The sequence below is a fragment of the Botrytis cinerea genome, chromosome 5 (genome assembly GCF_000143535.2).
Source record: "Botrytis cinerea B05.10 chromosome 5, complete sequence".
Lineage (NCBI taxonomy): Eukaryota > Fungi > Ascomycota > Leotiomycetes > Helotiales > Sclerotiniaceae > Botrytis > Botrytis cinerea.
In genome coordinates, this window is record NC_037314.1 from 1,543,561 (window position 1) to 1,566,489 (window position 22,929).

General features: G+C 43.4%; 10 protein-coding genes across 10 annotated transcripts; 5 read left to right on the plus strand and 5 right to left on the minus strand.

The window, feature by feature from the left end:
- Positions 1–140: 140 nt before the first annotated feature.
- BCIN_05g04300 (hypothetical protein) lies at positions 141–1,828 on the minus strand. The gene has a single exon (XM_001559741.2). The coding sequence runs from the start codon at positions 1,728–1,730 to the stop codon at positions 234–236; it is 1,497 nt and encodes a 498-aa protein (XP_001559791.1). The 5' UTR covers positions 1,731–1,828; the 3' UTR covers positions 141–233.
- A 903-nt stretch (positions 1,829–2,731) lies between these two features.
- BCIN_05g04310 (hypothetical protein) lies at positions 2,732–4,709 on the minus strand. The gene is made up of 2 exons (XM_001559740.2): positions 3,595–4,709; positions 2,732–3,283 (listed from the first exon to the last, which is right to left on the minus strand). The coding sequence occupies exons 1-2, from the start codon at positions 4,603–4,605 to the stop codon at positions 2,843–2,845; spliced, it is 1,452 nt and encodes a 483-aa protein (XP_001559790.2). The 5' UTR covers positions 4,606–4,709; the 3' UTR covers positions 2,732–2,842.
- Positions 4,710–4,860: 151 nt separating this feature from the next.
- Positions 4,861–5,756, plus strand: BCIN_05g04320 (hypothetical protein). Its single transcript, XM_001559739.2, has one exon. The coding sequence runs from the start codon at positions 4,985–4,987 to the stop codon at positions 5,699–5,701; it is 717 nt and encodes a 238-aa protein (XP_001559789.1). The 5' UTR covers positions 4,861–4,984; the 3' UTR covers positions 5,702–5,756.
- A 28-nt stretch (positions 5,757–5,784) lies between these two features.
- On the minus strand, positions 5,785–7,258 carry Bcthg1. Its single transcript, XM_024693003.1, has 8 exons — positions 7,154–7,258; positions 7,004–7,093; positions 6,801–6,932; positions 6,693–6,737; positions 6,438–6,616; positions 6,283–6,371; positions 6,119–6,223; positions 5,785–6,064 (listed from the first exon to the last, which is right to left on the minus strand). The coding sequence occupies exons 1-8, from the start codon at positions 7,165–7,167 to the stop codon at positions 5,843–5,845; spliced, it is 876 nt and encodes a 291-aa protein (XP_024548788.1). The 5' UTR covers positions 7,168–7,258; the 3' UTR covers positions 5,785–5,842.
- A 515-nt stretch (positions 7,259–7,773) lies between these two features.
- Positions 7,774–9,872, minus strand: BCIN_05g04340 (hypothetical protein). The gene is made up of 3 exons (XM_024693004.1): positions 9,639–9,872; positions 9,021–9,541; positions 7,774–8,961 (listed from the first exon to the last, which is right to left on the minus strand). Exons 1-3 carry the CDS (start codon positions 9,805–9,807, stop codon positions 7,942–7,944), a joined length of 1,710 nt encoding a protein of 569 aa, XP_024548789.1. The 5' UTR covers positions 9,808–9,872; the 3' UTR covers positions 7,774–7,941.
- An 894-nt stretch (positions 9,873–10,766) lies between these two features.
- Positions 10,767–11,528, minus strand: BCIN_05g04350 (hypothetical protein). Its single transcript, XM_001559735.2, has 2 exons — positions 10,957–11,528; positions 10,767–10,903 (listed from the first exon to the last, which is right to left on the minus strand). The coding sequence occupies exons 1-2, from the start codon at positions 11,450–11,452 to the stop codon at positions 10,809–10,811; spliced, it is 591 nt and encodes a 196-aa protein (XP_001559785.1). The 5' UTR covers positions 11,453–11,528; the 3' UTR covers positions 10,767–10,808.
- A 480-nt stretch (positions 11,529–12,008) lies between these two features.
- Positions 12,009–13,042, plus strand: BCIN_05g04360 (hypothetical protein). Its single transcript, XM_001559734.2, has 2 exons — positions 12,009–12,433; positions 12,577–13,042. Exons 1-2 carry the CDS (start codon positions 12,108–12,110, stop codon positions 12,938–12,940), a joined length of 690 nt encoding a protein of 229 aa, XP_001559784.1. The 5' UTR covers positions 12,009–12,107; the 3' UTR covers positions 12,941–13,042.
- Positions 13,043–14,139: 1,097 nt separating this feature from the next.
- BCIN_05g04370 (hypothetical protein) lies at positions 14,140–16,370 on the plus strand. The gene is made up of 4 exons (XM_024693005.1): positions 14,140–14,188; positions 14,242–15,297; positions 15,370–16,073; positions 16,147–16,370. The coding sequence occupies exons 2-4, from the start codon at positions 14,331–14,333 to the stop codon at positions 16,324–16,326; spliced, it is 1,851 nt and encodes a 616-aa protein (XP_024548790.1). The 5' UTR covers positions 14,140–14,188; positions 14,242–14,330; the 3' UTR covers positions 16,327–16,370.
- A 1,457-nt stretch (positions 16,371–17,827) lies between these two features.
- On the plus strand, positions 17,828–18,480 carry BCIN_05g04380 (hypothetical protein). Its single transcript, XM_024693006.1, has 2 exons — positions 17,828–18,036; positions 18,113–18,480. The coding sequence occupies exons 1-2, from the start codon at positions 17,925–17,927 to the stop codon at positions 18,418–18,420; spliced, it is 420 nt and encodes a 139-aa protein (XP_024548791.1). The 5' UTR covers positions 17,828–17,924; the 3' UTR covers positions 18,421–18,480.
- Positions 18,481–18,540: 60 nt separating this feature from the next.
- On the plus strand, positions 18,541–20,157 carry BCIN_05g04390 (hypothetical protein). The gene is made up of 3 exons (XM_024693007.1): positions 18,541–19,136; positions 19,217–19,452; positions 19,527–20,157. Exons 1-3 carry the CDS (start codon positions 18,572–18,574, stop codon positions 20,061–20,063), a joined length of 1,338 nt encoding a protein of 445 aa, XP_024548792.1. The 5' UTR covers positions 18,541–18,571; the 3' UTR covers positions 20,064–20,157.
- The last annotated feature ends 2,772 nt before the right edge of the window (positions 20,158–22,929 follow it).

The window sequence follows — 22,929 nt, forward strand, 5'->3', positions numbered from 1 at the left end:
ATGATTGAATTTTGCCTGTTGGCTAAATGAAATATTTTACATGCTCGTACTCCCAACTGTAGCTCACGTAGATAAATCGGTACTGGCACATAAGATTGCAGACACAGGCTCTATAAATAGCTCATCATGTATTATCAGATTGAATCATATTATTATATTTAAAATATCGTTCGCCAATATATATATGCATCAAAACCCAAAACGCCGAGCCTTTAGGTCTGGAGCCTTCAAGTCTAAAAGTCCAAAGCACCACATTCCTTCTTTTCGAGAACCTTCCCAATTCTATCCACCATCCACCCACTTTCCATATAAACACCTTCGTTAACCTTCGCTCCCATCGCCGCAGTGTGATCAAGATGGCAATTATCATCTTGATACTTCCAGGTCAAACATTTATCCCAGTCCACACAAGCCTTTTTGCAATTTTCTTTCGATGCCCATGGTCTTGCATTCTTTTGAGCAGCAGTGAGCCCCTTTAATTCGGGAGTCCATGAATCTTCCGTCGACGAGAAAGACTTGGCTGCTGCATAATTATCCCATTCTGAGCGTGCAGCAACTAGTTTTGGAGCAAAGAAATGTTTGAAAACATCGCGATAACGTATGCGTCCCTTTCCTTTCGTCTCTTGCATGAACTTATTTTCAAAAACGAACAATTGTGAAATATCCGCTTGATGGACTTTATGGATATTCATGAGTGGCGAACACCAATTCCAGTCGCCAAAACCAATTCTCCATGTTGGAAGGGACTGCAAGGCAGCCCATCCGCCTCCATCCAATTCCTTGAATCGCTCTACGCCCATCTCTTTCATGGCATGGGAAAGCACCTGATCTCCACAACAATGCTCCTTCGCATAAGATTCGTACTTGTCAGCCAGAGTCTTCTCTGCACCAAATGAAGTTGCCATAGCCTTTCCTGAAACAGCGAATCCGGAACCACCATGAGCAAAATCTTCACCCATTTTGAAAGCTGGCGAGCCAATTAAAAGAGGGGATGTGTGGTCTAAAGTCGCGAGCCATGCATAAAGTGTCTCCCAAAAGAAATAGTTATCGTCCTCCATATACACATACCATTTCTTCCCAGGGTGATGAATAGCAGCATGTTGGAACATGGGCAAGAACTTGTATTTGTCCAATCTCCAGCCACCCGGTAAGTACGAATCTCCCTCCATGCTTGCACTCTCTTGATACAAGTTGTCGTTGAGAGCTTCTTTGGCCTTGTTATAGAGTTCAAAGTCAGGTGATGCTTTGAGCGTTGCCGATACGTTTGCGAGAGAATCAATAACTGGATTTCCGTTGATGTTGTCCGCGACGTCAGAGTAGTAGACGATGTTTGGAGTGAGTTGTTTGTTGCCCAATGTGGTCGACATGTGCATGGGCATCCTCCTCCAAATGGACGTAGCACCGGTCTTGACCAAAATGACGACATCCTTCGGATCAAGACCTGTATTACTGTAGATCCTGCTTGGTTCTTCTGCTACCGGCTTTACATCGCTGTTGTCGTCGCTGATTGGCGTGGATGCTGAAGGAGTTGTGGATGGTAAATCCGGATTTATAGAATAATCTTGCAATAATGAACTGTCATCTGTCGCATCCCATTTTGCTGATCTATCAACAAACAGAACATTGTTTTCGCTCAATCCCATAACAACGAATATTGCGACAAGAAAACCAATCCATAAGTATCCCTTGAAATGTCGAGGCAAGAAAGCCCCATATTGTGAGGTTGACATCTTTGAAGACCGTCGAAGTAACTCAAGTACAGGATATGAAGAACCTGAGAAACTCTAAAGCAGTCCAAAAGATGAATGAAATAAACTTGACAAGTTCCAGTCAGGGGAGGGAATCATTGGCATGTAAGTGTCAAGACAAAATTTATATGAGATTTGCCAATGCTTGTTAGTTGTCATGCAAGCCTCGTCTAACCGTCTGACAATGCATGGCGTATACGTACAAGGACAAGGGATCATGCGGGTTATATTATGGTGTGGGGCTTAGATCAGGCTAGAATACGAACTCTCCTTATCAAGTTTGGTAGCCTTGCATACTTAGATTCCACTTTATACTTTTCGAGTAGAGTCCGGAGAAAATTGCAGAAAGGAGGTCTCCGATTTGAAAAGATCAATGGGTAAATCCCCTGCTCGTTAAGCAAAAGTTCTCGGCATTAGGCAGGCACTAGGCACGACAAGGCACTCGTGAGTCGTGAGGTGAACATCTTTCAACGGTCCCCTTTGCCTAGCCAATAGTGCCATAAATTCTCAAATCGGCAGTTCTCTATCATGTGATAAACTGGGCTTATGGGTCTTCTTCTGCGGTCCTGAGTGCTGACTGACTCTTAGATTCTTATACGAAAACTAAAACATGAAGATCTTCTACCGTTAACATTCTTTAGCCGCTCGTATTCCATTGTCTGTGGATATTTCAACTCAGAATCTTTCGAGGAGTCGCGATTTGGTGATGTTATATTAATCCAACGTATAATTCAATTTAAAGCTACATGAATTCGTATACACCCGTAGTGAGACCGCGGAGTTGAGACAAAGTTTGTCCAGGTCTTTTATCCCCTACAGGTTTGCTTCCAAAATATTCCATGCAAGGACTATGAATGTGAATTAATGTCCGTTCCGGAAAATATCCAGCTGCAGGTCCCTCCAGTGGTTCCCGATCGAAGGTTTGAATTGCAACATCTAATCGACAGCCTTACCAATGAGACATGGTTAGCTTCAAGCATGTGTGTTATTTTAAGATTTTAAATCTCCGGCTTGTCGCCGGTAACTTCATAGGTATATTAAACCAAGACTTTTGGGGTATAAACCTCGGGAGCGTATACATTCAGGGTTTAAATTTAATGAAGATCCAATGATTGTGTCCTTATGCGCCTTACGAGAATCCCGACGACGACTGGGCCGACTATAGTGCAAATCACCACAGCCCAAACGATGACAAGAAAAACTGCTTCTCCGGAAACGATAGCAGTATTTTGCTGATTCTTCAACAACAGTGTGCCAGAGCTTTGCGAGAGGGACGCGATCAAGAACCCGATTTCTCCTCTGGCAACCATAGAGAATCCTACTAGCAAGGCTTCTATATGTGGAGGATGGGTAGACTCTACTGCCGTCGATTGAGTTTCTCTTGGTTTGCGCCAGGATTTCGCAAAGTACTCGAAATAAATAACAAGGCTCACTAGGCATTTTGCAATTACCATAAGTATAGAGTACACGATGCCTTTCCAGACGATGGAGCCTTTAAACATGTCTGTAATTGGAATTGAGAAACCAATGGACGCCTAGATAAATCACATCAGTCAAGTTCCTTAAAATCAAGTACCGCTAGCAGGTTGTCCAATAGTCTGGGTTAGTTTGCTAAGTGTGAACGTCTGGAGAGGGTTCAAGTCAGAGTTTCGGCGATTTTGAATTTCCCGAATGGAATAAATATTTGGTTGCGATTTATTGTCGAAGAAAGATTCATCATTCCATACGAATTGGATATGCTCAACCGATTCAGAAATCAAGAATCTCAGGTTGTCTACCAGTACTCCCGACTCTTGGATACCCTGTACTGGATGGTGGAAGTAAAACGTAACTCAAAAATACTCACAAAGAAAAAGGGAACCAATATGAAGTCCATGATTGGTTTGTAATACTCTTCGTACATTACCTGAGCTGGGTTCGACCTCGGTTCTTCTTCAATACTACGGCTTCCGACGTCCCATAGGTAATTAACTATGCCCCCAGCGATAAATGCGGCGAAAAGGACAGACGCATCGATGAAAGATGCAATAGTGACGAAAGCGATCAGTACCAATGTCGAAAAAAGAAATCCAAGGCCAGGAATCCTACGAAATTGCTTGAAAGCTGTTTCCTTGATATCAGATTTGCCTCCCGTGGGAACATTAGCCACTGTCTCAGACTGAGAACACTTGACAAGGTAGAGCCAAATCGGCTTGAGAAAATAAGCACCCAGACCAAGGGAAACCAGAAGTAAGCCAAAACTCGCGACTATTGGTCTTGCAATTGGCCATCCACCCATACCCCCACTCCCCAGGGTCGTAACAATGTTCACCATAACCAGGCCGACAACGTCGTCCATCATCGCGGCACCCACAAGTATCACACCGACTCTCGTATGCTGCATATTTGCAGAGGAGAGAATGGCGAATGTCGTTCCTAGAGACGTCGAACATAGCGATGCCCCGGCCGAGAAGGCTGCAAGAGGAGTAAGATACATTGTCCCAGAACTACTGGGAAATGGCAAAATAAGCAACAAGAAAGACACTGCAATAGGCACTAATAGACCAACGGTGGCTACCGATATCGAAATGTAGGCAGCCTTTCGAAGCTGTTTGAGATCTGTACTGAGTCCTCCTTCAAACACGAGACCTATCAGACCTAGGTAACCCAATGCCTGAATCGTTTCTTGATATCCCTCTGTCAGCCAAGATGTTCCTCCGACTGGTAGCCCCCATATTATCCCTATGAGAATTTGTCCTATAATACCACAGTACAAGAGTCGGTCTAGGATGTACCGGGTGATGTTTAATAGAAGGATAAATGAGGTCAATGAAAGAATGACCTCAATTCCAGGCTCCTCGTACGGGAGGAACGGCATAATTAAACGTGACGAATTGGGTATTCGATAAAATGGAAAAATTGTTATGCTCCCGAGAAAGATAACAGAAAGAATCTCTTCTATGAGAAGCACAAGAGGTTTTCGAGAAAATCCTTTCCCAAGAAATTGGCGGAACAAAATCAAGGAACCAAAATGGAAGTCAGCCACATTTTCCCGCCACAGCTACCATGCTCTAGCCACACCAACTTTACATTCCACTAGAAATTGAAGCGATAACGCTAGGATTAAATTTTTGAGTTGCGATAAGAAAATATATCTCTTCATCGCAAGTCTCAAAGCATCATTCCCCCATCAGCCACCTACTCCAACAATCCTCACCACTCTCTCACGTTCGCGTTCACGATTACGCTACCTCATAATGAACGCTCACGCTCTCCTCACCTCTCAGGGCTGGCGCGGGACCGGTCACTCTCTCCACCACAGCTCCGACACCATTGGACTCTCGCGGCCATTGCTCGTTTCGAAAAAAGACAATCTTTTGGGGGTGGGGAAAAAAATGCACAAGACGGCTGATATGTGGTGGTTGAATGCTTTTGATGCTTCGCTAAAGGGATTGGATACGAGTAAGGAGGGACAGGTTAAGGTTCAGGAGGGAGGGGGCTTGGAAATGGTGGTGAAGGGTGGAAGTAAATGGGTTGGGGGAAAGGGAGGGCTATATAGCTTTTTTGTGAGGGGAGAGACGGTTGGGGGGACGATTGAGGACAGGGAGAAGGAGAAGAAGGTCACGGAGATAATCGTCAAGGAAGAGAAAAGTGGAAAGGGAAAGGATAAGAAGAGGAAGGGAGAAGATCGAAAGGAAAGTAAGGAAGAGAGGCGAGCAAGGAAGGAAAAAAAGAGAGCTGACCGAGCGAGGAAATCTGCGGCCAAAGAAGCCAAAAAGATAAAGGGAGGAAAGGAAGCCAAAACACCAAGCGCCAGCTCGACAGACTCGGAAAAGACAGAAACTAAGGAGGAACGACGAGAACGAAAGGAACAAAAGCGACAAAAGAAACTATTACGACAATCAGAGAAAGAATTATCGGATACATCATCCACGTCAGAAATCGCCAAAAAGAAGTCGCGGAAGAATAAATAGATTGTTTTGCCCTGTGTATTCTACCAGTCGGCATAGCAAAAGGCGTTTTTGGGCACGGAGTTTTGTGATCACGACAGTGACCCTGGCGTTCTAGATAAGTTATGGTATCTTAATTAGATTTGTGGAATTCTAAACCTCGAACTATATCTCTTTGGGTATCTTTCCAGGCTTGTTGGATAAAAGCCATGGTCTCCTCTGCCAAAATTCGTCTTTAATGACATCTACATGTTGCACCGTGATTCTTGCCTTTGCTCTTCTCTTCCTGTCCTTTTCTTCTTGTGTCTTTGAGAGCTCCTTCTGCTCAATTGTCTTTGCTGAATCTTCATCGATTGCCTCTGGCACTCCCGGTTCTACTAACTCATACTGTGATCAAGTCAATTTTCGTTGAGCTAAATTAGGACAAAGCCTCTGACTTACGTCTCGGAAAACCACACTTCCCTTTTTGTAGATTTCTGGTTCATTGTTGTAGTTGATTCCAAATCTCGAGAACAAGATTTCATTCTTGTCCGCAGCCAAAGATCCCTAAATATTCACATGGCGTTGAGTATGGAAACTATTCATCCGAGAATTATACAACTCACAGCAAGTTCCTTCTCTGCACCTTTTGCGTCGAATCCTCCTTTCTGAATCAGCGTCCAAAAAGTGGTATTGTAAAGATTGTTGATGTGACCTTCACTTATCAGTACCAACCCAGGGAAAACAAAGATAGGAAGTAGAATGTGAAAAAAACGCATACAATCAACTTGTCTCCAACTCATATAATCCCTCAAATTCTGAACACTGGGATATTGCACAGCTCTACCATCAAAACTAGGTAACGGTGCTGTGAGTTGCATTTCCGGGCCCGGGAAATAGGTAGACCAGAAATGGACATAGTATGCTGTGAAAGTTGATACTATTGTCGTGACCAGCTTACTATAATTTGGCATCAATATTTCGTTTTCGGTCAAGGACTTCCTTAAACAAAGGGCTCAGGGCAAAAGAGACATACCTTGAGCGTCTCTCAAAGAGCACACATGATTTATGGAAGACAAAACTGTTATCGCCTATTTAGCAAGAATTCTCAATCAAAAAACGAAATATAAAATTAAAAACAAACCTATACTCATCACTAATCCCATAGGCAATCATAATATCGGGCAATTCCATCATGACTGCCTTCGCAGCCGCATTCATCAAATCCAGCGCTCTCCGATCGTTCGGTTTCTCAAAGGCATATTTGTCTGAGAATCTATGAACTTCAGTTTCTGCTACATGATCAAGCAGTAGAGTAGCCTATGGGGCAGGGCAGGCAAAACATACTTATGAAATCCCCGACCGTCAATACGCACTACGATCCATGTATTTGGGATGAGTAGATCGGGTTGCTCAAAGGCTTTGACATATTCATATCTGAGAAATTCGTGAGCTAGGTCAATGTTTCAAAGGGGAGGGACCCAACAATCTACTTACTTTGAGTTAGCCATAGTTACTTTTCAAGGTTGATATGAGAATGTTGTCGACACGGCATGGAAGTTAGAGAGCTGAGGGGTGTGCATTAAACATGCAGCGTTAGCCAAGCGAGGTCTCAGCATAGAAGGCAGCTGAGAACGGTCACTGGGTGCGTCATATTCAAATATACCACGGGCCTCTTACTCCAACGGGAGGCTCATTCAACTACTTATTTATTAGAGGGCAATTTATTGGAATTTTGAAAAGCTAGAACTTAGAGGTGCTATCTAGGTACCCATATTGGTTAATATCAATACTGAAAAGGTCGTGTATCAACAATAACTAAAAATTGTTTAGAAAATAATTTGAATCTAGCTAAGCCCTAAGAATGAACCGGGTCATAGCTTATTCGGTCAATCTTGAATAAGAACCCCCATCGTAATCTTTGCCTGACCAAAAAGATGCTTCTCAGAGAACCTCTACTCTTTCCTCGAGAGAGACATATAGCACGGCAGAATGGAGTACGTTTATCTATATTCCCCGGTGTACCCATCTTGGAGAAATCTAATCTACGTGAACGTTATAGGACCTTTGCTTTGGGATATTAGAGATGTGATAGGTAATTTCCTCATAATACAAAATATAAAGTATTGATAATAACATCCCTGCGTATAGATCTGACAGAGTGAGACTAAATAAATACAATCGCGCCATCCTGAATGTTCTCATATAACCTCCTCGTTACTACATTCCCTCGCGTTCCTTAACATATACAATTTATGCATCTCCTCATCCCCATGTTCCTACCATCAATCAACCCAATGGGCCCTGCCTCTGTGATATTCTAATCTTCTCCTCTTGTACCCAGACTGCAACCAGCCTCCAAATTCCACCCTCTCTTTGTTAACCTTGTCGATTTCCTCTTGCTCAATCACCCTTCGTCTTGCCCGATCTTGCTCCGCGTGTCTGTGCACTCCAGTTCTCAAGTTAACTTCGCGTTGTTTCTCATCTTCCCTTCTCTGAATCATCGCTTGCTGCTCTGCAAGACTTCTCCGCACCCTGTTCCTCTCTTTCTCTAATCTACGCACCGTGAGTCCTCCTGCATATTCAAATAGAAAGTCTCTCTCCTCCGCATCTTCAATCATCCACTCCCTCTTCACCAATTCAAGGGGTTTGAATTGTCGTTGCAATTGCAATACTGGGGCCCATTCTGGCAACTCCCTATACATGAATCTCTTCCTCTCGTTGTTGAGCTTTTGCACTCTGGTATATACCTCTACAGAGCGCGGCCTATCATTTCGGTTCAGTGTCAAGGCCCATCTAATCTGGGTTTCTAACTGTAAAGTCAAATGCTCATTTATAGGTTCGAACCTCGATTCTTTATTTCGCGCAGCAAGTAAGAGTTCTTTTTGTTCTGAATTCGCATGATGAAACTTCATAACCCTTCCAGATGAGTCTATCAAGCTGCACCCTTTGTTTGGGTAATACCCCCTCCTAGCCATCATATATATCAGGGTGCCTACGGACCACACATCATATTTTGCACTCATCTTGTTGTCTGGTGGATCACAAGTACTATTTCCGTAATTATAGTTGCGAGTACCACGTCTGGGAAGATGTAGAGACTCGCCAAAATCTCCCAATTTGATATTCGGATATGTATTTGGGGGAGAATTTGCAGGAAGGGACTGTATGAAGATATTGTTTGATTTAACATCACGAGCGACAGTTGTTTGTGTACGTCCCGCAAATTCTGGTTTTGTTACGTACTGGGGATGCTCGCCGTGGAGAAATGCAAGGCCGCTAAACAATTGTTCAAAAACGTGCCACTGAGGGTTGAGATTAGTCATGTCTTGACTAAATAAAGATAGGATGGTGTTGAACTCACTATAAATCCTTCGGGTATGAATTCGTCTCTGTCTCGAAATTCACTTACCATGTCTGAAAGAGTGCCGAGATCGCAAATCTCCAGAACAAGCATAGAAAAAGGGTTTCCCAAGTTGTCAAATTCAGCCCAACCAGACAAGTTCATGACATTTGGGTGCCCCGATTTGATGTATTGAAGGAATGTCGTTATTTCCCTTCCACGCTTGGAGGTCAAACTCAATGCTTTTATTTGCTTCGGATCAACAACAGAAGCATCACTGGTTCGTGTAAGAGTAGGACTATGATCTGAGCCCATTTGGTAGTCAAGGTTAGCATCCGACTCTAATCGAAGTTTGGAAATTTTGACAGCATATTTGAGCCCGGGCTGTCCCTCACTACGAGTATCTTTGTTCTCGACGAGGAAGACTAGCCCAAATGTTCCACTGGCAATGCAGGCTTCAACTTCTATATTATCTCCTGTCAAGTTGTGTGGATTATCTTTAAGCCATTTATTCTGACGAACTGTGTTCGCACGAAATGCGCCTGCGAGCGATAAAAATTGATTAGCATTTGTACTCCTCTTCGCAAAATGAGGGGATCAAATGACATCAAAGGACTTTTTGAAGAGATTGACACTCACGCAACACCCTGACTGCCATGTAATCTGATTGATTTGTTAAATTGCTTATGCCTACATCTTCCCAAGGCTGCTCGGTGGGGCTCTCTGTGTCCAAGTCCACGTCCACGTTTACGTCCACAATAATACCTCCCGCGCCTGGCACATGACCTTCCTGTGGTGCGGCAGCCATTTGTATTTTGATATACAGAGGATTCAAGATGTTGTTGTTTGGGAAGAAGTAGATTTCAAAGTTCCGTTAAACGAAACAAAATATTCAACCATGAATGTGAACAGAAGGAGGGACAAAGCCATGCTTTGAAGCCATCTGTTTCCGGCACTATGTTGAAGCATTGATAGCAGGAAATAAACCAATAAAGCAAATGATTATAAAGGCAACACAAAGGAATCGTTATTCTGACGAAGGGATGAAGTGAGCACCAGCTGATAAAGTCATTCGTGGAAACCTGTGTCGAAAAGAAGTATTCAACTATAGCTACATGGCATAACTAATCATTAGACTTTACATTGAGATATGAAAAGATAACAATAATCAAGCTGAATTGAAAGAAGTGTACCCACTGGATATTGAGACTAATTTGAAAGAGGACGGATAGAAACCTCCGAATGAGGAAGCTATTTTGATGATGAGCTTCGCTGCTAGACCAAGATTTCCCTTGGCAATGAAACTTTGTGATGCAAAAGAGGCATTACTAGCATAAAACCTCCCTATTACTCAAATAATTATTTCTCAGCATTTCATTCTCTTAAATAATGAGCCACCACCTCCATCTAAAATTCAAAGGGCCACTTAAATTTAAACTATCTTATTGGTATTCCATAGACATATCAGTGACGCAGTCCTTACTAAGAAGACCATACGATTTGAACAGACAATGATAGGTCTTCAAAATTAAATTAAAGAGTAACAAATTTCATGGATAAGAGCGCTTGCACACTCATGTAATCGACAGGAAGATGCAAGAGAATAATAGCGAAAGAGAAAATACATGTGCGCAGAAAGCGTATTCAGATGGTCAGGAATAGACTGAATGTGCCCATGAGTTCTCAAACAGGGGATAGTCAACGAAGAACATAGAATAAATACAAAATGAACCTTTTCATTTGATCTCACGGTCAACTCTTCAGCTTTGTATCAGCGTGCATTTCTTTTCAAAGACTGAAGGTCTAAACTTAATTTAATCTATCTCCGTAGGATTGAAATAAAGAAAACCATGAATTGCGTTGCACGTTCCCTTGTCGAGATTGCCAAGATGCCGCATTCGATCCTACAGTTCTGTCAGTACTTATACCGATATGTAACCGATCAAATTCTGCTTACCAGGAGTTACACCTTTACCAAATCCAAATACTTTCAATAGAGCACGGATAGGCCAGAAGGGCCCGAATACCACAGCCAGTGCTGCCCAGGCTCCAAAAATGCTGCTATATGGGTGCTGGCGAACGATGGGCCCCAAGGCGGCTAACACTGTTGTTGCAGAATGCTTAGGATGCTCGAGAGCATTCATACCCGCTTTCTTTGCGGTGCTCAAATGTCTCGGAGCATCCTGATATAATTGTCCTGCCACACCCTTCGCGGTGCTTAGATGCTTGGGGGCATCCTGATACAACTGCTCTGCCGCTATTCTGGATCTTTCCATGAGGACTGGTGTTTTCTCCATAGCAGAATTGAGAACAGGTTGAACCTTGGCAGCAGCAATCACGGCAGCGTCTTTCCCTCTTTCATATGCTCCTGGAGCATTCTCAAGTACATACTGAACTGCTCTTTGAGCATCTGCCACGGCTCTCGCATAGATTGTCGATATGTTGTCAGACATTACCGATGTGTGATGATGGTGGCGATGGTGATATATTAGAGGTGAAGTTGAAATTTCAAGTAAATAACGTCAGACCACAAGGCAAACACAACATTGAAGGGTGACATGGCATACTGCGGGGTACCACAGCCACTACTGACCCGTCCACTCTGCTGCTATATACTTTATATGCAGTAGAACACCACGTGGCTTGCTTTCGACCACTCGGTCTCCGCCAATGTTTCAAATGGTCTGAAGGCCGTTTGTCTAATGTGGTGATGGATATGACATCTCGCATATGTAAGGTACAGCAATATCGAAGACTTGAGATCTTGAGTCGAGCACGGACCTTTAGTACTAGAATCAATGACCGCCAATCATAATCCAACCACCCCGGAAGCGAGCTTACATCCACGTGACACCGCCCTGCATTTCCCCAAATTTACAAGGTGCAAGTGCCAAACGTTTATTAGTCCTTCTCCACCCTTCCCCTTCCCCTTCCCTCTCCACCTTCCCTTCTCTAATCTCTAATCTTATTAATAAGTCAATTTGTCTCAATACATCCATCCCACTTCTTGCTTCATAATTCTATCTCTTCCTACATATCGCCTACTCTAGAAATCTCACAATGCACATTTAGTCTTTCCTCGAAGATTGATACAATAATCCATATACAATGGCAACCACGATCCATGAAACTCCAGAATGGGAGACTCCAACACCCAAAAAATCCTTCCTCGACAAATACAATCTCTTTTCAAAACCGCAATCGACCCTTCCTACCACGAAAGAGGGATCTTCGGATTCATCGGGGAATGCTGTTGCGACAGAAACCTTTGGAAAACATACGTTGGTTGAGCGATTCAATAATGTATTGCCTGCGAATCGCACATATTTTGGACGGAGTCGCAAGGTGCTTCTGTTGATTGTAGGAGGTGCAATTCTATTATTACTTGCTTTGATTCTGGGGTTGGGCCTTGGTCTTGGCTTGAAGCATTCATCGTATGTGTATTTAGCAATTCATTACATGCCAATTGCTCATCGCTCTGAGATTCTTTGTGCATGAACTGTCCTTGCACAACGAATTACTTCTTCAGAATTTGCAATTCTATTGGCCGGAATCGCATACTAATCTATCAATGAAGGTCGAAAGCGTTACCTCTTCCATCAAATGGTGGTATATTCACAGGAGACCTTACATATTATGCACCCGGTCTCGGCGCATGTGGAATTACATCCTCATCATCTGAATCCATCTGCGCCGTGTCCCACATCATCTTTGATGCCGCTTCAACAAGTTCGAACCCTAATGCCAATCCTCTTTGCGGGAGAAAGATCAGAATCACTCGACAGAAAGCATCGGGAAGCGGAAACAATACTGTTGATGTAACGGTTGTTGATAGATGTGTTGGATGCAAAGCCGAGGATTTGGACTTGAGCATAACGGTTTTCGAAAAGTTGGCATTGGAAGCAGAGGGCAGAGTTACAGGAAGTTGGGCTTGGCTATAGTGAGCTACAAAGCGGGACAAATTTTGAGCGATGTCATTTAATGTTAGAATACCCCGGATTTTCATCTTGTTCTTTTTTTGCGGGGGTTTAGTATACGATTCATGATGGATGTTGTGGTTTTGATCTGGCTGCGGAGATACCCTTGGTTTTGGTATAACTTGAATCACAATATCGTGATTAGATATTCTAGTGGATACATAATAATATTATTGGCCAAATTTAGAGCGGTCAGCAAGTTTCGTCTCATCATCAGCATTTTCAGACTTTCCACGTCTCTTTAGATCCCGTGAGAAGAATACGGTGATACATTTGGAGGTTCTATGCACTGCGGATAAGAAAGAGTCATGTTACAGATCTCTCAATATCATGAAGGTAAAGCAATAGTTTTGCAATGTCTGATATTATTTTACCCGGGAGAGATGATGAGATGATGAGATGACGAAAAGCGAGTAGAGGAGACGGTAAGAGTCTTAGCCGTAGTTGAATAGAGAGTGAAACGAACGACATTGATTGGTAAGGTTGTTTAGGGGAGAGCTTCAGTAAGGAGGCTCTCTAGTATGCAGCTTCTATAATTCCAACTCCAACATTTCTATGGTGGAGGAGGAAGGATACAGGTTATCAAGGGCATAGCAATGCGGGTGAAACTTGGATAGTTGTGATAAAGTTATGGGCGTCGATAGTGAGAGGTAAGGGAATGCAGAAGTACACTTCATTACTTTTCCAGCCATGAGTTCATCGGCTTGAGTTAATGAATAAAACTTGCTTCTCTCCAATATAAAGCAGTCATATCCCTTCTATTCTCAACGGGTATCTTCAACTCACCATAGTAGAACCCCTCTTCGCCCTTCAAATCGATTCAACATCTAACACAGGATAAGTATCACAGTCACGTGGTATCTCGATCCATGTGTCCAAAGTGGATTTCGACAATTTAGCTTCTCACCTCACCGTCAAGACGACTCCGTAAACAACCTTGTAAAAATGGAGCAGCCCCCGCAGTTGAAACAGTCCTGCGGTCCGATGCAACCGCTAACAATGTACACGAGTCCTTAGATCAGATCGTCCGGCATATAAAGCTTGGCATCGCTCCTCGATATTCACACTTCTGTACACCATCACTCTTTTTTTTTGGCTCAAGAGTTCTTCTCGTATTATACTGCTGTTTGACTGGATTTGTTTTGTCGTGTTGGCTTTTGCATGGTTGGATAGTTACATAATATAAATTGGATTTATTTTTGGTCACCGCTGGTTTGTATCGATCTCCTTTTTCTTGTTGACAGGAACTTTCTAATATTATATAGACATTATTTTGAAACGATACGGACAATTTTGGATGCAGCATCACACAATTTCCGGTATTCAATAACACCCATCTAAAAAATCATCCATCATGGCCTGGATATCAAGAGGCCAATCCAGTTTCGTCCAAGACACCCCCGGCGGACACACATCCGCGGTCCCTGCCGTCGCCACCCACCGCGGTTCCCTCTGGTGTCTCTGGAGCGACCCATCCGGCGACCTCTACTATGCCACCGGCGACAACGACACCTTCCAGCCGCGAATCCGTTTTCCCGACCAAGGAATCCCTGTCATGGCCGAGCTTCTCGGTCGTCTACATGCCGTGATCGTCAGAGCAGATGGGGCAATCGCTCACTATGAATATGACGATGTAGAGAAATCATGGACGGATGCTACTCTTCTGGATAAGCAAATAGGACTCTGGACAAATACTACCCCGGCGCTGATCAGTCATCACAATAACTTGGTACTGGTGTACATCCAGAATTCCTATTTGTATTATTCAACATGGACGCTAGGTTCTGAAGATCAACCAGAATGGAAGTATCCCCAGGAAGTAAGCGGGATAAACAAAGTATCTGGAATCCCCGCGGTGTTTGTGTTGAATGGGGATTTGCACGCTCTTTGTTCTTCTGCGGAGGAGGATCATGTGATTCTCGGATTCAAATATTCGTTGTCGGAAGATGTGTGGAATGGCTGTGATGATGTTAGCGAGGGGAAAGCAGCGCAGGGCGTGTCTGCTACTTCTTATGGTGATAGTGCGTTTTTGGCTTTTCAGGAAAATGGCCCGGGAGATACTTCGCATGTGATTTATATGAGCGAGTATAGAGATGGGATGTGGCATCCTCAAGAAGCTATTGCGGGACAGACTTCGTTTGATCCTCCGCAGTTGGCAGTGCTGAATGGGAGGGTGAATTGCATATTCAATTCGAATGATGATAGTAGGGAGCTGCTGTGGTATTCTAGATCTTTGCTAGATTACTCGATGAGCTCTTGGATGGCGGAACTTCCAGATGATACTTTGCTATCAGATATGAGTATCCCCGGAACCCACGATAGTAAGATATCTCTCCCTTTCTACCCGAGTATTATCGTTTAAAAAACATTCTTCTAACAAACCTCCACCCCAGGCTGCGCAGAATCCAACATCCCCTTCGTGCGCACCCAATACCTCTCCATCGCCTCCCAACTCACCGCCGGTATCCGCTTTCTCGATCTCCGCGTGCGCGTCCACACCGAAGACGGACAGCTCTACATGTACCACGGCGGCATCCCCATCAACCTACCTTTCTATCTCAAATTCGATTTCGTCATGCAGGAAGTTTTTGATTTCCTCTCTCAACACAGCCAAGAAACAATTCTGATCTCGATCAAAAATGACGATACGTCCAACAAAGAACCCCCCGAGGTATTCTACAGCGCAGTCGCGAAACACATAACATCCATCCCGTCTTATCCTTCTGGGGCTCCTCGCTGGCTCACGGCGAATAACCCCGAAACGCTGGGCGATGCGCGGGGAAAGGCAGTTTTGCTGCGTCGTTATGAATGCGCTGCTAATCTATCTGCCGAGGAAAAAATGGGCTTAGATCTCAGTGGCTGGCTAGATAACAATCCCGATTTCACGCTCGAAACAGAAAGCGGCGTAACAGTCCATCTCCAAGATAAATGGGAGTATTCTGACATCATCCCGCTCAAGGGATTGGTAGAGAGTAAATACGAATACGTCGTGCGGATGCTGGAGAAAGCGCGAGAGGGGGCGAGGGAAGAATGGTTTATTAATTTTGTGTCTGCGGTTGGGGATCCGGTGCGGAAGGGGGAGGTAGCGGAGAGTCATGTATGTTTCTTCATTTTCTTTTTTCGCATTCTTTTATCTTCCTATGAGAAATCACTAACACAAAGTCTTTCAGTGGATAGCAGTAGGCGCGCACAGTAAATTCATCGGTACTTTTGTTCAAGGCATCAATCCGACGCTCCGCTTAAACTTTGATTGGGGAATCAAGAAACGATATGGGATTATTCCTATGGACTATCCAGAACTGCCGAAAGATTCGGATTTGGTGGCGTTGATTATTGGGTCTAATATGTAGAAGAGGGATCGAGAAACAATTTATTACTGTAAATCTTGAGTTCAGAAAAGGCAAAAATTGTTCTGTTGGGAATATTCCATGACACTCTCAAGCCATAGGTTATAATTCAAGGAAATGAGATTACCCAACCTTCATGAATCGTATTAGACATTCAATACCTTCCATTCAATTTGAGGAAGTCATGGTATTTCACCATCATGTGGTGAATTCGTGGAGCTCCTCAGAAAATGTCTAAACTTCGAGTCTTGCATTGTATCCGGCTTAATCACCGATTCGGATACACTTCAGTTGCTTGAGAAAGACATTCCGGATACGTCGTCTGCTAGCCAAAACAGCAAAGTCGCACTACAAATTGCTCTCAAAAGATTCACCGCCTGGCTCTCCAGTTGCCACAAGTCTAATCAAGTTAGCATCAAAACCAACTATCCAGCTGCGAGATACGACTCGACCGACCTCCAAGTGATGATATGGGCATATGGCAGCACGCAGGATTGCAGGTGGATGGAAAGTGCCTAAAAAGCAGCGGATTTGAGAAAGCCATGGGTGTACTATAATTATTTGTGTGTTCGAGCTTCCTGTGAAGCGGCTTTCTCAATTACAGGAAGAAATATCCGACGTGGGGTGGACAAATCTTTCGTCGGTAAAAGGCACAATGCTATCGATGACTGCAAGCATCAGATACTCTATCTGACCAAGTGTCGTGAAGCACTTCGGGGACTGCAAAACTCTGCTATTGCTCCATCTCCTGTTGAAACGACACCAGAGTCTTCAGTGAAACGACCCAAGACTGTATTAGATGACAATCGTTCCAGAATGGGTTTAGACTAGCAGCGAGCTTCTGGCGAACCGGACAGACCAGCATCGATGCCTACAGGAAGCGAGAACCATTGAATGACACTCGACTGGAATGATTTCGACTTCAACATTGCAGTCCGGATTTTCCAGCTGACAGAATTCTCGTGAAGGTACGTTGTCTTTCGCCGGGATCAAGACATTCCTCCCCAAGGAGAAAGAGTTATACGAGTCGCTGGAATCAATCTCGTCTCATGGAGACTATTCATTGCCATGCATTTGGCCCAGCAAATGATGGGAATTTATCGTGGAGCTAGCTAGAATGATTTTAATCTAGTTCTAATACAACCTTCTAGCACACACCGCCATGTGCCGTTTGAATATGAAACTTATCGTTGTGAGACAAGCAGATTCGTTTATCTTTCTATGTTCTCAGTGATTTCGTTATTGTAAAGTAGCTCGCACTTCCCTTATTTTGCCAGTGTGCATCTTGCTTCAGGTCTACATTTCACGTGGAACAATTTAGCCTAAGCCCGGATTCATATGCTGGGGACGCCTTTCGAGTGGGGTAAGAAGTCAAGAAGGTCTAGAGTGCTGATTGGTAATTTCATATTTATAACACTCAAGCATCCAGTAATATAATAATAAAGTGTGTCACTGACAACACGTCTGGTGGATATATCGTCTTGTAATTATTACTCATTCTTCAGAACGTCACTTCGATCAAAAAACACCAAATTATAAAGGATTGAATTATCTCGAGTACAATCGAATACATTTCATTCGGATACCGCCATACCATAACCATGTCTCATTTGACTTACAGCAATTACGAGGGTTACGGACAAAGGGCCAAACAAGATCTGTGGTACAGCCAGGCTGTTAGAGTTGGAGATGTTATTGAATGTTCCGGTCAAGGTTTGTGCTCGTCATTCACCAGCTTTTCTCAAGCTCCATTTTCGCTCTTCTTGTTTCACTGACTCATAGAGTGTAGGTGGATGGGACCGCACAACTGAAGCCATAAGCCCCGATATAGTTCTTCAGATTGAACAGGCATTTGATAATGTTGAGCGAACACTTAAAGTAGCCGGCTCGAAAGGTTGGGAAGATGTGTTTTCCATTAGATCATATCATGTGCCGGCGGACGAAAAATCGTTGGAGACAATGGTCAGGTGCTTGAAAAAGTACTGCCCGGATCATCAGCCAGTTTGGACTTATCTTGGAGTTCCGAGGCTCGCATTGGAGGATATGAAAGTGGAAATTGAGGTGAGGGCTCATGTGCCCCAAGACAAGAAAGCGTGAATATTCTGTAATTAATAACAAGAGAGATGATTCACACTCCTAGTAACATAATGATTTTCATATTGTGCCACTACTTTTCTTCTTGATACATACCTAATTCTACATCTAATCAACAAGTCTGGAACAACAAAGAAATACAACACCTCACATCATGGGAACCGCCGGTAAAGCTTTCGAAGCCCTTCAAGCAGGCAGGAAAGCTATTAAGCAGGGCCGTGAATATCATGGCAAAGGACAAGAGATTCTTAAAGGAGCCCTGGAGGTTCATGGTAAATTTCAGGAAGTTAATAAAACAGCTCAAAGCTTCGGCATAGATCTACCAAAAGACGCATCAAATATACACAATAACCGTGGCCAGTTCAAAAAAGGATCCAAAGGCTACGCACGAGGTTGTTTCTGTGGATTCTGGACTATACTCAAGGCTCAAGCTAAAAAGTATATCACATACGTTCTCTCTCTCTTGGTCTTTGCTTTTATCGCCCTCGGTCTTGTTTGTTTTCTGACTGCGGTGCTTTCTCATCATTCACATTTGCAACTCCTTATATTAACGACAAAGGAAAGTGTGGTCCATAATGCTACGAAAGGCGAGAATGTTACAAGAGTGGAAGAGATCGTGGACTATAAAATCTATCTATTGCACTACTGTGTCAACGGTCTTACTACGGCAGCTGAAAAGAAGTTCAAGATAACAAATGGCTGCCACAACTCAAAGCAAGGTAGATTGTGTTTTGATACCTCTTTCTTTTCTCCTTGTTATGTTGATCAAAATTAGCTAATACATATCCCTATCTGTTAGCATTGTATGACCATATACTACCTGCCCTCAGTTCTACCATCATACCTCCACTTCCTGAAAAAGGTATCCTGGGCCCTACTGCGGAGATTCAGGCTCTCTTCAAACACTATGGATATATATCCTTCTGCCTATACATCCTTGATATAATTCTACTGCCTATTGTTGCAGTTGTGTTCATCTGGTGGTTCATTAGCACCTTAACGCCCTGGAAGCGAACCTTCAGGCTCGTTCTTTGCGTAAGTCCACTTCTTTCTCTACGAAGACTTCATGCACTTTCCTAAAATAATCACAACTAATACTGCCACTACAGTTCTTCACATCCACTCTCCTCGTTCCCGCAGTTCTTCAAACACTCCTCATCTACCGCGTCGTCCACATTCTCAAACACGACTTTGACTTTACCAAATCCAACCTCGATATCAGTATAAAACACGGATTCCTCTATATCATCCTCGCCCACTTGTTCTGGTGTACACTGCTCTTCAATCTCATACTTTTCCGTCTCATAGACTGGCTTCGAAACAAGAGAAAAACGAGAAAACTTAGCCAGGCTCAAGGTACCTACCAGGCTCCAAATAGTCAAGACTCGTCCGGTTCTCACCAGGGAAATGATGGTGTTAATAATGTTTTATATAATAATCAATCTTTCGAGATGAAGAAGATGCCTCCAAGGGATTCAAAAGATATAACGAGTATTGCGCAAAAGCCAGTGGGGTTTCAATATGATAATGTCGACATGAATTATGGTAATGGTGATTTGGGAGAAGGAAACTTAAGGCGTAATATTGATTTCATTCATGAGAATCAGAAGAATAACCGAAGTTACATGGGGGAAAGAGGAATTTAATAATGTGTAATAGTTATTAGACGCTGGTGTTTCAACTACCGCGACTAGACCCATAGGATAGAATAGAACTATGATAAGAATGTAAAGCCATGCAATAGTATTTATTCATATGCTACGATTCATATTATCCACCAGTCGTTTGAAAATGTAGATAGAATGCTGCGTTGATCTTACACATAAGATTCCTATCTTTTTGACCAATTTTTTTTCCCAGCCCATCCGCTCTCTCTGGAGCAGTATTCAATCTCATTTAGTTGAGTGGAGCAATCCTAAGGAATTGTTGTCTTGGTCAGGATGCCTGATTAGTTTCACCATGGCATGGTAGAGGAAACGTCGCATTAAGATACAGAAATCCTGTGGCACAATCATGAGCAAATTAGAAAGTGGCTTCATGACTGGCTCCCAAAACTATCTGCGCAGCATTTAGAACCTCAGTCCTCATTTTCAGCGATATTGGGTTTTCACATCGGTGAGAAATACGTGGACGAAGGGCTCGCCGTGAATACTGTGCAGTAGAATTTTGCAATGGAATTGAGACTGGCCTTGGTGCCGGAAATTCAGATTCCCCCTTTGAACTGCAATTTTCTATGTTGAGGTTGGACAACACACAGAAACATAATCACACAGAAGAAGTAATAGGCAAGAACGCATTGAAGATAGTACAAAAATCAGGAGAAGCGCCAATGTAAATTGGGTAGGAAGTTGCCAGCAACTTTGAAGTGGAGGATACCCTCTCACTAGAGAGGAATACAAGCCTTGAAGATGTGTATATATAGCAATATTTCTGCTAAATATGCATCGATGTCTGCCCGTTTAGAAATCTGATTGCGAAATTAGTGAGCGCGCGATTCGACTCACTCACAATGATTCCTCGACTATTGTAATGCTGCACGCCCCTAGGAAATGGTATTACCAAATGGATGATGGTGTGCAAGACTTTCTCCCACCACTCTCCAGCTTCCTCGATTCAATGATCGAATTCTGAATCAACATCTCTGCCCAAGACTACGATGATGGGTTGTGTTTTGCTCTTTATATTGGCTGCTTGATTGGTTACTGCTACTACTTGCAAGATTTAGATGGCTAGCTGGTTAAGACTCATGCATACGCTGAAAACCTCAAACCAGAGCATCGTGAGGTTCATTATGACATTACATTCGAGAGCCCCGAAAAGAAGAGTTTCACGGCCACTAGTCGACATGCATACCATGTGAGGCGTAGTAGGGAAATTAGGAAAAATACCTTCGTACTAAAACCGTATGAGGAGGGGGTCTTCAGAGTGGATTTGACGACATCTTCAGAGCAATAGCAAGAGTAAGAGGCACGTGTATTATGTCGAGCTTGGTATCATGGTTTAGTTTGCATCTGCAACCCGGGAATATGAGCTGATAATACTCTTGTGCTTTCCGACGACAGATTTTGTCATCCAAACCATTCTTCCTACATCTGGAAATATCTTGTGCAAGCATTGCCGGCATCATGGAAAATTCAAGGAACACAACTTTGAATCAGCTTAGTCGCATCGTTCTGGATTGCGCAATTTTCCGCTCACATTATCAAGATGACGTCTCTCGCGTTGAAGAAGAATGGCATCATATTTCGCTATCGCAATTCAATAGCTTCAATTTCAACCACCTTCGCCACATCAAAAGTGTCCACTTCACTCCTTTTGTAGCCCAAGCATCGTCGGGCTAAAGTGTGTGAAGACCATAACATTTCGGTGAGGTTCGTCTCGTTCTATCTGTTCCACTTGAGCATTCAACCAGGTAAGATCTTCCCGATGAGAAGCGTTATGGGCATCAATATAACGGCTGTCTTCACTTTCGTTCCATATGCTTCATGATTTCCTTGGACGAAGAAAACAATCTCGAATGCCCGCAGTTGGTTTTCAAGAAAAGCAATAAGTTCATAATCTAAAACCTTTCCATTGTCGTCCAGAAGAGCTAGATACTTACATTCCGGTTGAAGTGCTGATATGATGGTCTCGCGCTTGGAGTCTCCAAATGGAGATCTGACATAATTTGGAACTGAACTGGAGACATCTGGGCGATAATACCCGTGAATCATTTACAGGTATGAAGATGGTTGCAAAATGTTGTCATATTGTCGAACATAATCGTAGTCGAGGTGGGTTGCTCAGTAAAAGTCCAGGGCTGCAAGGCCTAGGTATAATCTACAGGAACTTGGCGTTATCTCATTGGCGGATATCACGTGCTCCATGCTACTTAGCGCATCGCTGGGTCTGTGCCACAAAGACCTTTTCTGAATATCTCGCACAAGAAGCAACCTCTGCCATGATCGTGGCTACCTAGATGTAAGCAAGGCATGTAATCGAACGAAATATGCTGTCCCATGGATACGGTTTACGCTTAAAACCGCTTGTTGCTTCTTTGCTCACTCATAGGTTCAACTGGCGCGTTTTAAGCTCATGGTTCAAAATGCTTGCAAACGCCAACCCAAGGTGAAGCGCTTATTCGGATCAGACAAGTGTCTCTTATCCAATGATGCTACGATGCTATCAAATACCTTAAATCTTAGCTCGATGGCGCGTTTCTTCTCTGCGGCTCATATACCAAGACGTTAATGACTGGCCTGCAATGATTCAATCTTAAATATGGTCGCTTCAGAGACTACCGACCTCACAAACGGCCATGTCAAGCGGACGGTTTCCTATTGGCAAACTCAGCGCATGCTACTACACTTGGCCGTCTCATGAATTTATAGAGTTATGATATGATCTACAGAGCATAATTTGGAAATCTAGATCGACGGTACAAATGTTCTGGGCCTTTGAAGCCGACAGTAAGAATGTGTAAGTATGAATATTTAAGATCTGTATTTCCTCAGTAATTTGCTTCCATCATCA

Excerpts from the sequence above, each read along its gene's own strand:
- BCIN_05g04300 (XM_001559741.2), bottom strand. The coding sequence starts at position 1,730 with ATGTCAACCTCACAATATGGGGCTTTCTTGCCTCGACATTTCAAGGGA.
- BCIN_05g04310 (XM_001559740.2), bottom strand. The coding sequence starts at position 4,605 with ATGCCGTTCCTCCCGTACGAGGAGCCTGGAATTGAGGTCATTCTTTCA. Across the intron at positions 3,284-3,594 it reads TATTGGTTCCCTTTTTCTTT|GCGTCCATTGGTTTCTCAAT; the intron begins GTGAGTATTTTT and ends TGATTTATCTAG.
- BCIN_05g04320 (XM_001559739.2), top strand. The coding sequence starts at position 4,985 with ATGAACGCTCACGCTCTCCTCACCTCTCAGGGCTGGCGCGGGACCGGT.
- Bcthg1 (XM_024693003.1), bottom strand. Across the intron at positions 6,617-6,692 it reads CTCTTTGAGAGACGCTCAAG|TAAGCTGGTCACGACAATAG; the intron begins GTATGTCTCTTT and ends GCCAAATTATAG. Across the intron at positions 6,372-6,437 it reads GAGTTGGAGACAAGTTGATT|GTCACATCAACAATCTTTAC; the intron begins GTATGCGTTTTT and ends TGATAAGTGAAG.
- BCIN_05g04340 (XM_024693004.1), bottom strand. The coding sequence starts at position 9,807 with ATGGCTGCCGCACCACAGGAAGGTCATGTGCCAGGCGCGGGAGGTATT. Across the intron at positions 9,542-9,638 it reads CATGGCAGTCAGGGTGTTGC|GCGCATTTCGTGCGAACACA; the intron begins GTGAGTGTCAAT and ends TATCGCTCGCAG. Across the intron at positions 8,962-9,020 it reads TCATACCCGAAGGATTTATA|TGGCACGTTTTTGAACAATT; the intron begins GTGAGTTCAACA and ends CTCAACCCTCAG.
- BCIN_05g04350 (XM_001559735.2), bottom strand. The coding sequence starts at position 11,452 with ATGTCTGACAACATATCGACAATCTATGCGAGAGCCGTGGCAGATGCT. Across the intron at positions 10,904-10,956 it reads TGGTAAAGGTGTAACTCCTG|GATCGAATGCGGCATCTTGG; the intron begins GTAAGCAGAATT and ends ACAGAACTGTAG.
- BCIN_05g04360 (XM_001559734.2), top strand. The coding sequence starts at position 12,108 with ATGGCAACCACGATCCATGAAACTCCAGAATGGGAGACTCCAACACCC. Across the intron at positions 12,434-12,576 it reads CTTGGCTTGAAGCATTCATC|GTCGAAAGCGTTACCTCTTC; the intron begins GTATGTGTATTT and ends CTATCAATGAAG.
- BCIN_05g04370 (XM_024693005.1), top strand. The coding sequence starts at position 14,331 with ATGGCCTGGATATCAAGAGGCCAATCCAGTTTCGTCCAAGACACCCCC. Across the intron at positions 15,298-15,369 it reads TATCCCCGGAACCCACGATA|GCTGCGCAGAATCCAACATC; the intron begins GTAAGATATCTC and ends CCTCCACCCCAG. Across the intron at positions 16,074-16,146 it reads GGGAGGTAGCGGAGAGTCAT|TGGATAGCAGTAGGCGCGCA; the intron begins GTATGTTTCTTC and ends AAAGTCTTTCAG.
- BCIN_05g04380 (XM_024693006.1), top strand. The coding sequence starts at position 17,925 with ATGTCTCATTTGACTTACAGCAATTACGAGGGTTACGGACAAAGGGCC. Across the intron at positions 18,037-18,112 it reads TATTGAATGTTCCGGTCAAG|GTGGATGGGACCGCACAACT; the intron begins GTTTGTGCTCGT and ends CATAGAGTGTAG.
- BCIN_05g04390 (XM_024693007.1), top strand. The coding sequence starts at position 18,572 with ATGGGAACCGCCGGTAAAGCTTTCGAAGCCCTTCAAGCAGGCAGGAAA. Across the intron at positions 19,137-19,216 it reads CTGCCACAACTCAAAGCAAG|CATTGTATGACCATATACTA; the intron begins GTAGATTGTGTT and ends CCTATCTGTTAG. Across the intron at positions 19,453-19,526 it reads CCTTCAGGCTCGTTCTTTGC|TTCTTCACATCCACTCTCCT; the intron begins GTAAGTCCACTT and ends CTGCCACTACAG.